Raw genomic sequence first — 12,841 nt, 5'->3', positions numbered from 1 at the left:
TAAAACAATTTTAAGGTAATATTTCCAAAACATAATCATATGCAATATTTTACAGCTATCAGCTAACACAATGTGTACAATTTGATAACTTCTAAATATTAACTACCTATAAAATTATACAAAACTTTATTGAGAGTCGATAATACAATATCATCCTGAATATAAACATTCAAGTGTTGTAAATACTGAAAAATCACAACATATAAACTGGCACAAAGACAAAAAGTTAACTTTATACAATTAAAGATTAAAAAAACTTACCAAACTTACAGAACGTAGCCAACGCGACGTATCGAAATTGAATCCAAACGGAACAACAATGTACACATATATATATATATCTATTACATAAAAGTCTCATTTCGAAACTAAAACCCAAAACCTAGTAACAATAAAAAGGAATAATTTCTGGCAGCATTATAAAAGAAGAATGTGTGTTAAAGAGATGGAAAGAGTATTTTGAAAGTTTGTTCGAAAGAGAGAAAATGCAGGTACAACATACGGCACCTGCCATGGAAGAGAGTATAAATGGTGATGAAAGTGAGATAAGCATGGATGAAATTATGAAAGCGGTGAAAAGTATGAGATTAGGTAAGGCTGCAGGGTATGACAGGATTACCGTCGAAATGCTGAAAGCCGGACATTGCATAGTGGCTAGCCAGCTGTACCGCCTTTTCAATTTGTGCTGGTGAAATGGGCAATTACCGGGAGACTGGTGCAAAGCCGTAATCGTCCCATTGTACAAGGCAAAAGAGTCACGGCAGGACTGCAGAAATTACCGTGGTATAAGCCTCCTCAGCGTCGTCGGTAAATTGTATGCAATACTATTCGAACTGTTATTTCTAGTATTTTTTAATGTACCTACCAATAACCATTATACGAAGCCGCGAGTGAAAGCCTAATTAAAAAATAAAACAGTAGTACTTTTGTGCGCGAGTATACCCATGCGCAAACGCACTCCCTCCAGTTTTTTTCAGCGTTCTTTTTACATGACGCGAACTATACCTGTATACTTACAACTTAAATAAAATAAAGGTCAAATTCTTTTTGTGGAAAAATGTACAAAGTTTTACAGCTGCCATTATTAATAAAAAAAAAATAATAATATCCCAACATTAAAATATTCTGCTAATGATTCACATAATGTTTGTATTTCCTAACACTATTTACAAGATTTATAACAATATATTTACTCACAACTATAAAATTACGAAACCACGAAATTTTGAAATCTTTATATACATTTATTTTAAGTTTCTCTATAAATTTTAATATTTCTTTTGAAACTATTATTTATTTATAATTTTAATCCAAATACTATAATTATTTAAAAATTTTGAGATCAAACATTACACGATAAAGAATTATAGTTTTAAAAAGGCAACAATATTCTAATAATAATAAAATAAAAAAAACACAACCAATATATAATTAATTCCTTAGTTAGGTGTACAGAACATAGGTTCTCGAAGTGAACAGTAACCTCAAAATGGGCGCTTAAGCTATCTGAAGGAATGATTGAAATTTTAAGCAACATTGATGAGGACTAAATAAAATTGGTGAATGATGTGGCATAGACCCTTTATCACGGAAAACTAAGGAACACGTTTTTTTCATTTCATTAATCCTTAAATTTCTGATGGAGTACAATAAAAAAGTTTGAGAAATGTTCTGATACAGAAGAATATTTTATCACAAAAGGTAATTTTGTACAAACAATTTAGGACACATAACTGAGTTACACTTTCATCATTTATACAACAATCAATTGACATTAAGCACAAATGATAGTTAATATAAAGAACCTCACCTAGAGATCCTCAATTAGAGAGAGCTAAATACAAACGAATATAATTATATTTTCATCTTCCACAACAATGAGTCTCATTACTAAAACATATCTATCAGTTGTGCCACTGAGTATATGCAAGTGGTAACATCGGTGGTAGAGGGGCTCGGATTAAGTTCTGTGCATCTTCATTTACACTCAATATATACTTTCACTATCAATAAAACTGTGTCCCATCACTACAACACGACAATCAGTTATGCCACTGAGTGTATGTAACTGGCAATGATGGCGTATTATTCACCGGTGGCAGCGGGGCTCGGATTAAGTTCTGGGCATCTTCATTAGCTTTACCATGACCCTTCATATGTCTATTGAGGGCACACTTTTGTATGAATGCCTGATTGCAGAGCTGGCACTTGTGGGGTTTCTCACCGGTGTGAATCATGCGGTGATTACGGAGATCTTTTCTTGCCATGAATTTCTTGGGGCACAAGTCGCAAGCATATGGTCGTTCACCTGGACAGTGAAAATAATGTTATGTGACATCATATTACTATTCAAATAAATAGCTTATAATTTCTGAAAGCCTATCAGTAAATTATTTATTCATTGATACTTTATTGCACTATACATTAAAGAATAGGTAAAAAGGTGGGCTTAATTATAAAAGCATTCTCTACCAGCCAACCTTAGGACGTACAAGAGCGGATGTTTGTAGGTGTGCAGAATTGGGTATTACTAAAATTCACATTACGAGAAAAAAAAAGAGAAAAAATAAGTTAAAATTAATGACAATCGTTATATTATATACAAGAGCAAATAATTCATATACATACTATACAAATACATACATATATACATACAGACATAAACAGATACAAATATCAGTAGCGTAGCGTAGTGGGCGGCAGGGGCGCCCCGACCCGGGCGGCACTTTTAGGGGGGCAGCAAAATTTAACAATACTTATATAATAAAAATATTTTGAAATATTTGAACCATGTTATATTATTATTTTTATCGCAATTACAAATTCGAACCGAATGAAAGGAGTACGGAATTTTTAATCACTTATTTTGTGGCGAAGTCAGGGAATCCCTTTTGTTTCAATGATATTTTGTAACGACTGGCAACATCTTAACTTGTGGGAATTCCCCGTTTATGACTAATAATCAGCGAGAATAACTTCTTTTACATACAAGAAGAGACAGCTATCCTATCTTTCAATTGAAACCATTGATTCGGACCAATATTCTGAGTATCAGACAACAAGAATTTACTATCGCAAAACCACAGAGAAAAAGATCTGGACTTTTTTATAACTCTCCGGTGAGTAAAAAATTGCTCTTATTCATCCAGAATCGTATTCTGTGGTTGATAACTATTGCTATTGTACTTATTCTAGCCTCATAAATACCGTTGTTGACTTTGGTACCACGTAAAAAAGCGATAAGCCAAAAATAAATCCATCCATATGCATTTAGTAAAAAGCTATTTGAGTATTACAAAGAGACACTCTATTATTTATTTATTTATTGTATAGATGTATAGATATAACCCGTACAATGCAAAATAATGATGACACTGTTTTTGCCGAAAAGTTCTCCGAAGATGCCGTGTGAAGTGCCGAAATGTATGTAATGTATAATATACATTCAATAAAATTATCTAAATAAGAGAGCGGCAAAATTTTCTTCCGCCGGACAATACTTCCGACAAATATACATACATATACATACATATACAAACATATACAAACATATACAAACATATACAAACATATACATACATATATACATAATACTTAGTAAGCTGACGACAATAAACAAAACATAATTATACAGTGTTTATTGAGTTCACCAAATTAGGTTAAATTTTGGCTAAGAAACTTATACGCGAGATAAACTATTATTAATAATAATTCTAACAGTACAAAAGATAAGATGGAGATAGGGATATTTTATTGGTTTGTTCGGTTATTTGAGTTTGGTTTTTTTTTACTTGCAGATTAAAAATACTTGATCTGCATTTTTGGGAATTCCATAAACGCTTGCATAATGCTACTAATCTTGATAAAGTTTTTATAATGACCTGATTCAAATGCAAAGTATGTTAGAGTATACTTCTATTATATTAATATTAGTTCTAATTATGCACTTTGTGATTTTCTGTAAATCTTCTTTAAATTTATTTATTTCATATTAAGAAATAATTAATTATATATAAAAAATTTAAATTTGAATTTTCTTCAATTCTATTTTATATTTTTGGATCCATTCCATTTTTGGATCCATTCCATTTTTGGATCCATTCCATTTTTGGATCCAATAGCTTACGCAAGAACATCCAAACTAACGTGAAACATTGGCCATTTTTTAAAATGAAAATGTGAAGATTACAAAACATCTTTTCTGGTTTAATTTTAGAAGAAATATTGTTAGTAACTATTTTACAATTTAATAAATATCAATTGATACTATATTTACTAATATAAAATTTGGATAATTTTATACACTTGAAATCATTAACCGACTTCAAAAAGGAGGAGGTTACTCAATTCGACCGTATATATATATTTATATATACGGTATATTATGTATGTTCGGAGATAACTTCGTTTATGAACCGATTTTGATATTTCTTTCTAGGATCTAATTACTAGGATCTGATGATTGAATCCCAGAGAAATCGAGGGAAACCCTCGAAAATCGTAGTGACGATTAGTTCGTTTGTTAATTTTTTTCGTCTACTTACGTTGTATTACTTGTCTATGTAATTGAAGTCGTTTTTTTTTTTCGTTTGCCAGCAACCACAATTATTTTTTATTTAAAACTCAATATTGTCTCCTATTATAATTACATAGTGAAAAAAATGGCAGTCGTTTATTAATTATATGTTTATTAATTAATTATAGTCGTTAATAATGTTAATATGTACGATTTTATTTTTGTGTTACCCACACATTAGGAATTCTAAACATTTTTGAATATCATATCAAAAATTGGGTTCGAACCCCGCTGGAGCGGTCAATTTTTGATATGATATTCAAAAACGTTAATAATTTTGTTTAAAATGAAAACTAATAAAACCGAGATCAAGTTGATAAATGTAAAGTACTTCAAGTAAAATTGAAAATTTATCAACTTACCAGTGTGTGTCCTCATATGTATCGCTTGAAAACTTCTACTTTTGAAAGTTTTATCACAGAGCTGACATGAAAAGGGTTTCTCTGCAGAATGAGATCTCATATGTTTTACAAGATCAGCCTGGAAACACAAAATCACTGATATTAAAAATATACGAAAATAAATATAACTTGCAAATAATTTCTATTAAGCATTTGAAAGTTTAGTTTTTAATTAAAATAAGTTTGTTTTAATAATTTTTATAAAATAGCTGCCTTTATAATCATGTCACATTTTATGTTGGCTTAACTTATATGAAAAACTAGCTGTGCCCGCGGCTTCGCCCGCGTTGAAATCAGTGTGTCACAAAGTTTTCCCAGGAACATTCCAGTGAAACTTTCATCAAAATCGGCTTAGCCGTTCCGTAAACCTTCCTCTTGAAGCCCTTTCTCCATCAGTGAAACCGCATGAAAATCCGTTCAGTAGATTTTGAGCGAATCGGTCACATACACTTTTGGGGACTTTGTTTTTTAATACACTAACCGTCGCCCGCGACTACGTCCGCGTGGTTATAAAGATATGCATTACTATAAAGATTTTTAACGCAAATTCTTTTTTATTTCAGTGACTTGAAATGCTTATCACACTGAGTAACTTTTTAAAAGGCACAATTTAGTGTAATTTTATAGTTATTTTTATAAAACCTCTATACATCACATTTTTAGTTTTATTTTCAAGCTGTAGTATAAATAACAACCTATCAGGCGAACTTATAGCTGCTGTACATGTTTCATACAAACTATCAACCTCAATCAAATCCCCTTAGCGGTGGAATATCGCGAAATCCGTTCTTAGCGGACGTCTACTAAAATCTACCTCCCTGCCAAAATTTTATCTTTGTCCATGCTGGATAGATGGATCACCCAGCGGTTTTTGAGTTCTCGTGATGAATGAGTCAGTGACCTTCCTCTTTTATATATATATAGATTACGATACATTATTTGGACACCTCCTCACTATAGAGCAAAGATTTTAAATTTCAATTCTCTTACTTCAAAAACATAGGACTTTCATACAAACTTTCAACCCCCATTTTACCTTAGGGGTCGAGTTTCGTAAAATACGCCTTATAAGGAACCTACCTGCCAAATTTTAAGTTTGTAGCTGTTACAGTTTCGGAAATTTCGTGATGAGTAAATCAACCTACCATCCCCCGTTTTAACCTCAAAAGATAGTTGATTTCTAAAGATACAATATTTGAACACCTTCTCACTATCTATAGAGCATACATTTAAAATTTCAAGTCTCTTACTTCAAAAACATAGGACTTTCATACAAACTGCCAACCCCCGTTTTACCCCCTTAAGGATCGAGTTTCGTAAAATCCGTTCTTAGCGGATGCCTACGTCTTTATAAGGAGCCTACCCGCCAAATTTCAAGTTATTGGCTGATATAGTTTCGGAGATTTCGTGATGAGTGAGTCAACCTACCATCCCCCGTTTTAACCCAAAAAGGGAGTTGATTTCTAAATATACATTATTTGAACACCTTCTCATCATTTATAGAACATACGTTTTAAATATCAAGCATCTTACTTCAAAAACATAGGACTTTCATACAAACTACCAACCCCCGTTTTACCCCCTTAGGGGTCGAATTTCGTAAAATCCGTTCTTTACAGATGTCTACACCCTATAAAGAAACTATCTATCAAATTTCAAGATTGTATCTGTTACAGTTTCGAAGATTTCGTGATGAGCGAGTCAACCTACCATCCCCCGTTTTAACCCCAAGAAGAGGTTGATTTCTAAAGGCAAATAATTTAGATACCTTCTCACCATCTATAGAGCATACATTTTAAATTTCAAGTCTCTTACTTCAAAAACATAGGACTTTCATACAAACTTCCAACCCCCGTTTTATCCCCTTAGGGGTCGAATTTCGTAACATCCGTTCTTAGCGGATGTCTACGTCCTATAAGGAACCTACCTGCCAAATTTTAAGTTTGTAGGTGTTATAGTTTCGGAGATATCGTGATGAGTAAGTCAACCTACCATCCCCCGTTTTAACCCCAAAAGGGGGTTGATTTCTAACTATACATTATTTGAACGCCTCCTCACCATCTATAGAGCATACATTTTAAATTTCAAATCTCTTACTTCAAAAACATGGGACTCTCATACAAACTTTCAACCCCTATTTTACCCCCTTAGGGGTTGAGTTTCGTAAAATCCGTTCTTAGCGGATGTCTACATCCTATAAGGAGCCTACCTGCCAAATTTCAAGTTTGTGGGTGTTATAGTTTCGGAGATTTCGTGATGAATGACCTTTCGCGTTTATATATATTATAGATTTATGCTAAATATCTTATATATAAAATTATCGTTTCACAATGTTAGTTGCCATACTCCACCGAAATGGCTGGACCGATTTTTATAAAATTTTGTGTCCATATCGGGTAGGTGTGGCAATCGGCAAACATCTATTTTTCATACCCCTAAGTTATAAGGGAGGAGATTAAGGGGGTTAACATATATAGCAAAACAACGTTTGCTGGGTCAGCTAGTTATGTATAAAATTCTCGTTTCACAATTTTAGTTACCATACTCATCAGAAACGGCTAGACCAATTTTTATAAAATTTTGTGTCCATGTCTGGTAGCTCTGGGAATCGGCCAACATCTATTTTTCATAGCCCTCCGTTATAAGGGAGGGTATTATATGGGGTTAATAACATATATAGCTATCAGCTAGTATTAATCAAAATTTTCTATTTTTAAATATTTCTATCTAATATTGTACACTAATATGTATATTTTAAAACAAACCTTTATGTAAAAACGCATTTCACACATAGTACAAGCATAGTTTTTGATGCCCGTGTGACGTATGAGATGAATCTTCAGGTTCCCTGGCTGTGCAAATTTTTTACCACACTGAGAGCAGCTATAGTTTTTCTGGTTGTTGTGCGTTTCCAAGTGCATCTGTGCATACAAAAAGCATCATATGTACAAATACTTCTCTTTAGAATGCATTTTAGTTAGAAGTTTTGTGTTCATTACATTTAGGTATTATAAAATGATCAAAAAATACTTACCATACTCTGATGTTGACACTCCATAATTTTTTAATTAAAAACTCACAAACCTTTACTGTTGCTTTCAAGTGAGGCCTTGAACGTGGAAAACTTATGAGAGAATTATTTGTTTGCCTATTTAAGATCTACCTATATTGTGCTGTACTGTAACTTCAATGAAGAAAAAGCTTAGAACTCTATCCATATGTTACTCACAGCAGACTTTTTTCTGTTTTATACAACTAAGTCCTTTTACAAACAAGTACGGCTCACCTGATGGTAAGCAATTACTGTAACTTATAGTCGCCTGCTACACCAGAAACATGAACTCTGGTCACCTTACTAACCACAAAAATGCAATACTATTTGAGAATAATATTTTTTAGCTGTAATCTGTAAGGTTGAGGTACTTCCCCAGTCCCACTGCTCCAGGTTTTGAGCAGAATATTTCCTGCCGTGCCCTACCTCAGTTATACATGTTGCCAGATATATAACCGCCTCACGTAGCGCCATCATATCTTGGCACAAACCTTTAGATTGTAAGCCTGGACGAACTTAGCATCACAAAGGTGACACTGGTGTTTCTTGATACCAGCATGTATTAATTCATGGTTTTTGAGAACGTTCAAGTATGCGAAGCTTTTCCCGCAGGTCAGGCATTGATATTTGCGTACCGCGGTGTGTATCCGCACATGGCTGCTCAGGCTCCGAAGGGACAGGAACGTTTTCTCGCAGTGCTTGCATTTAATGTCAGGCTGGAATTGACGATTACCTTATTATTTGTGTACGTTGATTCCCCAGAAGCAAAAACTAATCAGACTCCCAGACAGGAACCGATTAAAGCAACTACAGACCCTTGTAAACAATCAAATTTATGTTTGATTAACATACAAATACGTAATGAGTTTTGATTTAGATTAATTTTAAATTGTACAGCGGCCATTAGGCGGTATTGTTTGTTGATTGACATATTTGCTAACAATAAATGCACCTTCAAGATTATTTCAAACAAATTTCCCTTCAATACACATAGGCTGTTTAACAAATGTGTAAAAAACTCAACGTTTGATCAAACAAATAATATTTACCAAGTGATTTGATCATTTACATTGGTTATGTGATACTAAAAGCTGTGTATAGAGTATCAATGCAATAATTTACCTTCTTTCCAAAGTGTCCACGCATGTGTGCTTCGAAATTTTCATACTTCTGGAAACTCTTGCCGCATTTCATACACTTCATGCGCTCTCGCCTTCTTTTAGGACCGTCGGGATCTTTTGGTGGTCGTCCGGGCCCTCGTCTTCTTCGCCTTGATAGGATTTGACTGTAACATATTTTATCCAAGTGTAAGAATTTTAAAACGTAAAATATTACAATACTACTTATAATTAATTTTGATTTTGAATAACTATTCAAGTGTTGAGCTACATTGACAAGAACTAATTAATTATAAACAGATATGAAATGCATATTTTAGCATTCAAGTCACTCAATGTTTCTATCACAGTCAATAGTAGATACTCTTAGAGACTCTAAATTTAGTTTCAATATTAGATGAAAAATAAACCAGGTATAAAAAGAAAAAGTGTGAGTGTGTATGCCTATCACACATGGGAGAAGTTAAATTTCTGGAAAGTAACCTAAGAGAGATTTTTTCCACCGAGAATATAAAATACTGTGTAATATATTTCATCTCATTCTGTCCTATAAATTTATGGGTTTGTTTCTTTATCGTGACTCATTTTCGTTTCATCGAGTTTCTAATCACAATGATTCTTAAGAAGTGTCACTTCAAACAGTAAGGTGTTAAAGAACTACCCATTCTCTTGTAGATGTATATAGAATAGCCAGACACAGTTACTATTAATTAAATTGTAACATAAAGACTGTTCTCACCTTATAAGTATTGCATCAGCCGAGGGTTTCTCTGTACTGTCCAAATTTTCGCCGTTATCACTTGAAAGATTATTTTCATGCATTTTCACCTCTTCGTTGAGTTCTGTGATATTGACTTCAACTATCTCACTCCCATCGTTTGGCTGGGGATCATTTTTACTCTGTAAATTCTATGAATAAAATTAAAAAAAAAGTCAATAACAATATTCATTATTTGTTAATTTAATTATTTTATTGTACAACACTTAATGTATTTTTACAAAACAGACAACATTTTTTTTTTATATCACTTGGTCGGCAAACAAGCGTACGGCTCACCTGATAGTAAGAGATTACCGTAGCTTATAGACGCCTGCAACACCAGAAGCATCGCAAGCACTTTGCCGACCCAATCCCCAAATCCCCCCCCCCCCCCTAGGAGCTCTGGTCACCTTACTCACCAACAGGAACACAATACTGCTTGAAAACAGTATTATTTAACTGTGATCTTTTGTACGGTCGAGGTACTACCCCAGTCGGCCTGCTCCATATTTTGAGCAGGAAATTCCTGCTATGCCCTGTTTCAGTTAATTAGTGGATTATCTTACATTTAGTTATATATTTGATTTATAGATGAAATTTTATTGTGTATTTAAATTTTTAATCTGTATTTAGCTTGATGATTTAAGTAAGGTTTTACAGTTTACTGTACATTTTTTTTTGTCCATTTGAATAGTGTCGAATTCAAATTACTTTCGTTTTTATTAAGGGTCTGGTTCAACATCTGCTCACAAAGTTAGCTTGAACATAATTATGTAACTGATACCTTTTATAAAAAGGAAATAAATCAGAATCTTAAGAACCTCAATAATGTACATATAATATACCAAAATTTTTAGATTTACAGATTACAAATACAAACATATATAGTGTATACTTTTACCCAACAGAATAGGCTAATTAGTTTTATCAGAAATGCATAAATCAGGCCAAAAAATTGCATATTTAAATAACTGTTATACCTGTAGTCTGCACTGCTGTTTCAGTATAACATTTGACCTCACAACCACTTGCTTGAAGTAATATAATTTATTTAACAAGTCTAAGCATGTCTGGCAGATTAACTTTGGTAGTGGATCTATATCTGAAATCTAAAGCAAGAAGACCCTTTAATCTGTTTGTAGATTAATACTATTAATAATAAAGGTATTATAATTGCTATAAAAAATTGCTATGATAAGTTACTTTTCCATATTTACTATTTGTGTATATATTTATATCATTATTTTTATTTTAACTACAAAAAAGTGAAATCTATATTTCCAGATTAAGGTCCATTGCGAATTAAATAATTTTAAGTATTAATGTAAGCCAAAGTATTGGTTTTGAACACAAGATAAATTAATAAAGAATTTAGATTATTACAATTATGAGTATGTTTAAAATTTGTTGAAATAAATGAAATTTCTCTTTCAATTGTCTTTTATAATCATCAATTAAAGTATAACTAGGTACGCTATGGACCAAAAATAGAAGAATATCTTATTAAGTAAATTAAAAATAAACAAAACAATATGTAGGTATAATTAGATATATTCAAGACAATAGAATTTCAAGGCCAAGAAAACTACAATATATACGGGGTTTATAGTCTTCTTTCTTTGATTAAGTAGATAAAAAGCCTTTCTCGGTATTACAAAACTACTGTTTTTAAGTTAATTCTTACAAGTACCTCAACGGAAGTACAATACTTAAATACACCAGCGGAACAAGCTGTAAACAATTCTCTAAGAGGCCCGGCATCACTGAGACAAGCTCGACATATTTTCTTGAAATCTAACATGTGAGCCATATTAACTTAACTTTCAAAAATAGTAAAAATACATTGGATTTACAGCTACAAAAACAGCGATAATCAATCAAACAAACAATTTGTTATATTGCTAAGTGTTTGTCTTCTACCACAGAGTATAGTAATACTTATTGTATCTGTCTTATCTTCTTAAGCATAAAGCAACACGGAGGGGAGTAGCCATTGCGTCTGCTACCGATACAAAATTGTCTGTCATTTTTTGCGGGGGGAAATTACACACATGCACACTTTATCTAATTCCCACACAAACATAATCGTCTGTCACTACGAAACTCACACATACTAAATTAAAGTCACACTTACATTTTTCACACACACATAGATACATTATGTGTCATTACAGTATAATGACACGTCGCAACTACACTGACAAGTTGCTTAGAGCTATGGTTGTAACAACTGTCGATATGCATTATCGATAAATTCAAGTACTCGGTTAGAGTAATAAGGTTTTTAAAGTGATACAAAGGTAAGATGTTATTATAAAAATAGACTTAATTTATTATATACTACAAATCAAACATCTTCATGTAAAATAAACGATTATAAAGAGTAAAGATTTGATTGTTTGTTTGTTAGCATTGAATAGGCTCCGAAACTACTGGACCGATTCAAAAACTCATTTCACCGTTGAGAAGCTACACTATCTTTGAGCGACATAGGTTATACTATATTTTCAAAAATCTTAGGGATCCTTACTAAAACTCCAATAATGTAACCCAAGGGATAAAAAATAACCTAAAAAATTCCTTGCATTGCGTACGCTGCAAAAACTAATAATAATAGAAATATATAATGTAGTAAGACTTTGTACAACACATCATTATCTACAATAATTATATTTGCTCGCAAACGAAAACAAAACTGACTTCAATTACATCGACAAGTAAAAATACAGTACAATATACGTAATATATACGCGTTATCAAAATATACGTAATATATACGTGTTATCAAGGTTACTCAAAAAGTTGTTATCAGATCTCAATGAAATTTAAACGCGACCACATGATAAACATTAGCTTTCTGTTAAATTAAAAATCATCAAAATCGGTTCACCCAGTCAAAAGTTCTGAAGTAACATACAGGATTTTTGACATTTT

At 32.5% G+C, this 12,841-nt stretch overlaps 1 protein-coding gene across 1 annotated transcript; it reads right to left on the bottom strand.

The window, feature by feature from the left end:
* Positions 1–1,664: 1,664 nt before the first annotated feature.
* LOC123654531 (zinc finger protein 32-like) lies at positions 1,665–11,907 on the bottom strand. Its single transcript, XM_045590460.1, has 8 exons — positions 11,598–11,907; positions 10,888–11,016; positions 9,887–10,056; positions 9,152–9,314; positions 8,521–8,745; positions 7,743–7,898; positions 4,939–5,056; positions 1,665–2,308 (listed from the first exon to the last, which is right to left on the bottom strand). Exons 1-8 carry the CDS (start codon positions 11,715–11,717, stop codon positions 2,043–2,045), a joined length of 1,347 nt encoding a protein of 448 aa, XP_045446416.1. The 5' UTR covers positions 11,718–11,907; the 3' UTR covers positions 1,665–2,042.
* Positions 11,908–12,841: the final 934 nt, after the last annotated feature.

This window comes from Melitaea cinxia, chromosome 1 (assembly GCF_905220565.1).
Source record: "Melitaea cinxia chromosome 1, ilMelCinx1.1, whole genome shotgun sequence".
Lineage (NCBI taxonomy): Eukaryota > Metazoa > Arthropoda > Insecta > Lepidoptera > Nymphalidae > Melitaea > Melitaea cinxia.
The sequence above is the reverse complement of the archived record's forward strand: the minus strand, read 5'-3'. Positions and strand labels throughout refer to the sequence as shown.